At 34.2% G+C, this 4,925-nt stretch overlaps 2 protein-coding genes across 2 annotated transcripts; both read left to right on the plus strand.

Annotated features, from left to right (window-relative positions):
* Positions 1 to 1,000: 1,000 nt before the first annotated feature.
* On the plus strand, positions 1,001 to 1,872 carry LOC135205192 (uncharacterized). The gene is made up of 2 exons (XM_064235557.1): positions 1,001 to 1,210; positions 1,333 to 1,872. The coding sequence occupies exons 1-2, from the start codon at positions 1,001 to 1,003 to the stop codon at positions 1,870 to 1,872; spliced, it is 750 nt and encodes a 249-aa protein (XP_064091627.1).
* Positions 1,873 to 1,943: 71 nt separating this feature from the next.
* Positions 1,944 to 3,338, plus strand: LOC135205193 (uncharacterized). Its single transcript, XM_064235558.1, has 3 exons — positions 1,944 to 2,129; positions 2,385 to 2,460; positions 2,965 to 3,338. Exons 1-3 carry the CDS (start codon positions 1,944 to 1,946, stop codon positions 3,336 to 3,338), a joined length of 636 nt encoding a protein of 211 aa, XP_064091628.1.
* Positions 3,339 to 4,925: the final 1,587 nt, after the last annotated feature.

The raw sequence follows: 4,925 nt of genomic DNA on the forward strand, positions 1-4,925 counted from the left end.
ATTGATATAAAATGTTTTTATAAAAATAATTTAATTCATTTTCAATCACTGACATATTTATGGCATATATATTATATATATCATATTTATATATATATATATATATATATAATAGTATATATCTATATATATATATATATATATATACTCGACCTTAGTTGTTTTATACGCCTTTGAAAACTAAGTTAAAACCATTAAACCACTCAATATAACAATTAAACCCCTCAATAAAAACAATTAAACCACTCGATAAAACCATTAAACCACACAAACACAAAATGTCTTAAGAAGTAAACAAATACTAAGGCATTTTTACCAAAAGTCTTCGTTACGTAAGACATAACACATTCTCATGACTCAATATGTCTAGACTCTCTCTCTCCTCTCTCTCTCTCTCTCTCTCTCTCTCTTGTTAAATTGAGTTACATATTTACCACTATCAATTTCCTGATTATAGTAAATTAAGTAATATACTTACCACTAGCTATTTCATATGTATATTTACCAATTAGAGTGGCAATATGCACTTAAATGCTGTAAGTATATTAAATTTATTCCTATAAAAACAGGACCTATTTATGAAGTTCTTTTGAAAATAGAAGCTATCTATGGATTCCCTTTGAAAACAGGAGCTATCTATGAAGTACCTTTGGATAGAGGAGCTATCTATCTATGAAGTACCTTTGGATATAGGAGCTATTTATGAAGTGCCTTTGGATATAGGAGCTATTTATGAAGTGCCTTTGGATATAGGAGCTATCTATGAAGTACCTTTGGATATAGGAGCTATTTATAAAGTGCCTTTGGATATAGGAGCTATCTATGAAGTACCTTTGGATATAGGAGCTATCTATCTATGAAGTACCTTTGGATATAGGAGCTATCTATCTATGAAGTACCTTTGGATATAGGAGCTATTTATAAAGTACCTTTGGATATGGAGCTATGAAGTACCTTTGATATAGGAGCTATTTATAAAGCCTGACCTATAGGACGATTTATGAAGTGCCTGATAGGAGCGATTTATGAAGTGCCTTTGGATATAGGAGCTATTTATGAAGTACCTTTGGATATAGGAGCTATTTATGAAGTACCTTTGGATATAGGAGCGATTTATGAAGTGCCTTTGGATATAGGAGCTATTTATAAAGTGCCTTTGGATATAGGAGCTATTTATAAAGTGCCTTTGGATATAGGAGCTATTTATGAAGTGCCTTTGGATATAGGAGCTTTATAAAGTGCCTTTGATATAGGAGCCTATTTATTTGGAAGTGCTGGATATTAGGAGCTATCTTTATGAAAGTACCTTTGGATATAGGAGCTATTTCATAGTGCCTTTGGATAGGAGTATTTATAGTGCCTTTGGATATAGGAGCTATCTATGAAGTACCTGATATAGGAGGTATTTATAAAGTGCCTGGAGGAGCTATTTATGAAGTGCCTTTGGATATAGGAGCTATTTATGAAGTACCTTTGGATATAGGAGCTATTTATGAAGTGCCTTTGGATATAGGAGCTATTTATAAAGTGCCTTTGGATATAGGAGCTATTTATAAAGTGCCTTTGGATATAGGAGCTATCTATGAAGTACCTTTGGATATAGGAGCTATCTATGAAGATCCTTTGGATATAGGAGCTATTTATAAAGTGCCTTTGGATATAGGAGCTATTTATGAAGTGCCTTTGGATATAGGAGCTATTTATAAAGTACCTTTGGATATAGGAGCTATTTATGAAGTGCCTTTGGATATAGGAGCTATTTATAAAGTGCCTTTGGATATAGGAGCTATTTATAAAGTGCCTTTGGATATAGGAGCTATCTATGAAGTACCTTTGGATATAGGAGCTATCTATGAAGTACTTTGGATATAGGAGCTATATAAAGTGCCTTTGGATATAGGAGCTTTTATTTATAAAAGTACCTTTGGATATAGGAGCTATTTATGAAGTGGCCTTTGGATATAGGAGCTATTTATAAAGTACCTTTGGATATAGGAGCTATTTATGAAGTGCCTTTGGATATAAGAGCTATTTATAAAGTGCCTTTGGATATAGGAGCTATCTATGAAGTACCTTTGGATATAGGAGCTATCTATGAAGTACCTTTGGATATAGGAGCTATTTATAAAGTGCCTTTGGATATAGGAGCTATCTGATAGTACCTTTGGATATAGGAGCTATTTATAAAGTGCCTTTGGATATAGGAGCTATCTATGAAGTACTTTTGGATATAGGAGCTATTTATAAAGTGCCTTTGGATATAGGAGCTATCTATGAAGTACCTTTGGATATAGGAGCTATTTATAAAGTGCCTTTGGATATAGGAGCTATCTATGAAGTACCTTTGGATATAGGACTTTATATAAAAGTGCCTTTGGATATAGGAAACTATCTATGAAGTACCTTTGGATATAGGAGCTATTTATAAAGTGCCTTTGGATATAGGGGAGCTATCTATGAGTGCCTTTGGCTAAGAGGAGCGATTTATGAAGTACCTTTGGATATAGGAGCGATTTATGAAGTGCCTTTGGATATAGGAGCGATTTATGAAGTGCCTTTGGATATAGGAGCTATCTATGAAGTACCTTTGGATATAGGAGCTATTTATAAAGTGCCTTTGGATATAGGAGCTATCTATGAAGTACCTTTGGATATAGGAGCTATTTATAAAGTGCCTTTGGATATAGGAGCTATCTATGAAGTACCTTTGGATATAGGAGCTATCTATGAAGTACCTTTGGATATAGGAGCTATCTATCTATGAAGTACCTTTGGATATAGGAGCTATTTATAAAGTGCCTTTGGATATAGGAGCTATCTATTGAAGTGCCTTTGGGATAGAGGGAGCGATTTATGAAGTACCTTTGGATATAGGAGCGATTTATAAAGTGCCTTTGGATATAGGAGCTATCTATGAAGTACCTTTGGATATATGAGCTATCTATGAAGTACCTTTGGATATAGGAGCTATCTATGAAGTACCTTTGGATATAGGAGCTATTTATAAAGTGCCTTTGGATATAGGAGCTATCTATGAAGTACCTTTGGATATAGGAGCTATTTATAAAGTGCCTTTGGATATAGGAGCTATCTATGAAGTGCCTTTGGATATAGGAGCGATTTATGAAGTACCTTTGGATATAGGAGCGATTTATAAAGTGCCTTTGGATATAGGAGCGATTTATGAAGTGCCTTTGGATATAGGAGCTATCTATGAAGTACCTTTGGATATAGGAGCTATTTATAAAGTGCCTTTGGATATAGGAGCTATCTATGAAGTACCTTTGGATATAGGAGCTATTTATAAAGTGCCTTTGGATATAGGAGCTATCTTATGAGTACCTTTGTATAGGATCTATTTATAAAGTGCCTTTGGATATAGGAGCTATCTATGAGTGCCTTTGGATATAGGAGCGATTTATGAAGTACCTTTGGATATAGGAGCGATTTTATAGAAAGTTAACCCCTTTTTTTTTTTTTGGATATGGAGCGATTTTATGAAGGGCCTTTTGGAATAGGAGCTATTTATGAAATACCTTTGGATATAGGAGCTATCTATGAAGTACCTTTGGATATAGGAGCGATTTATGAAGTACCTTTGGATATAGGAGCTATCTATGAAGTACCTTTGGATATAGGAGCGATTTATGAAGTGCCTTTGGATATAGGAGCGATTTATGAAGTACCTTTGGATATAGGAGCGATTTAATGATTTCCTTTGGATATAGGAGCGATTTATGAAGTCCATTTGGATATAAGAGGTATTTATGAAGTACCTTGATATAGGAGCGATTTATGAAGTGCCTTGGATATAGGAGCTATCTATGAAGTACCTTTGGATATAGACTTCTAGAAAGTACCTTTGGATATAGGAGCGATGTATGAAGTACCGTTGGATATAGGAGCTTATCTATGAAGTAACCTTTGGATATAGGAGCTATGTATATATAAAGTGGCCTTTGGGATATAGGGAGCTATCTATGAAGTACCTTTTGGATATAGGACGATTTATGAAGTACCTTGATATAGGATCTATCTATGAAGTACCTTTGGATATAGGAGGGCTATCTTTAAGTACCTTTGATTTATAAGGAAGCGATTTATGAGCACCTTTGGATATTTAGGAGGCTACTATGAAGGTACCTTTTGGAATATATTGAGCGATTTATGAAGTGCCTTTGGATATAGGAAGTATCCCTAAATTTGAGGTACCTTTGGATTAAGTAGCTATTTTAATTAAAAGTGCCTTTGGATATAGGATCTATCCTATGAGTAAGCTTTGGATATAGAGCGATTTATGGAAGTGCCGTTGGATATAGGAGCTTATCTGTGAAAGTAACCTTTGGGAATATAGGAGCTTCTATGAAGTACCTTTGGATATAGGAGCGATTTATGAAGTACCTTTGGATATTTATGAATCCTTTATTTATAAAGTGCCTTTGGATATAGGAGCGATTTTTATGAAGGTTTGGAATTTGGATTTATAAGGACCTTATTTATTTATAAATGCCCTTTGGTATGGGAGCTATTCTTGAAGTACCTTTTGGATATAGGGCGATTTATGAAGTAACCTTTGGATATAGGAGCGATTTATTGAAGTACCTTTGGATTAGGACGATTTATGAAGTTTGGAATAGGAATATTTAGGAAGCCGGATTTATGAAGTACCTTTGGATATAGGAGCGATTTATGAAGTACCTTTGGATAGATTTAGGAGCTATCTTTATGAAGTACTTTGGATATAGGAGCTATATGAAGGCTTTGGATATAGAAGTTACTTTGGATATAGGAGTAACTTGGATATAGGAAGCATATGAAGTACCTTTGATATAGGAGTCGATTTATGAAGTGTAAACCTTGGATATAGGAGCTATCTTGAAGTACCTTTGGATATAGGAGCTATTTTATAAAGTGCCTTTGGATAG

This window comes from Macrobrachium nipponense, chromosome 49 (assembly GCF_015104395.2).
Source record: "Macrobrachium nipponense isolate FS-2020 chromosome 49, ASM1510439v2, whole genome shotgun sequence".
In the NCBI taxonomy this organism is placed as follows: Eukaryota; Metazoa; Arthropoda; class Malacostraca; order Decapoda; family Palaemonidae; genus Macrobrachium; species Macrobrachium nipponense.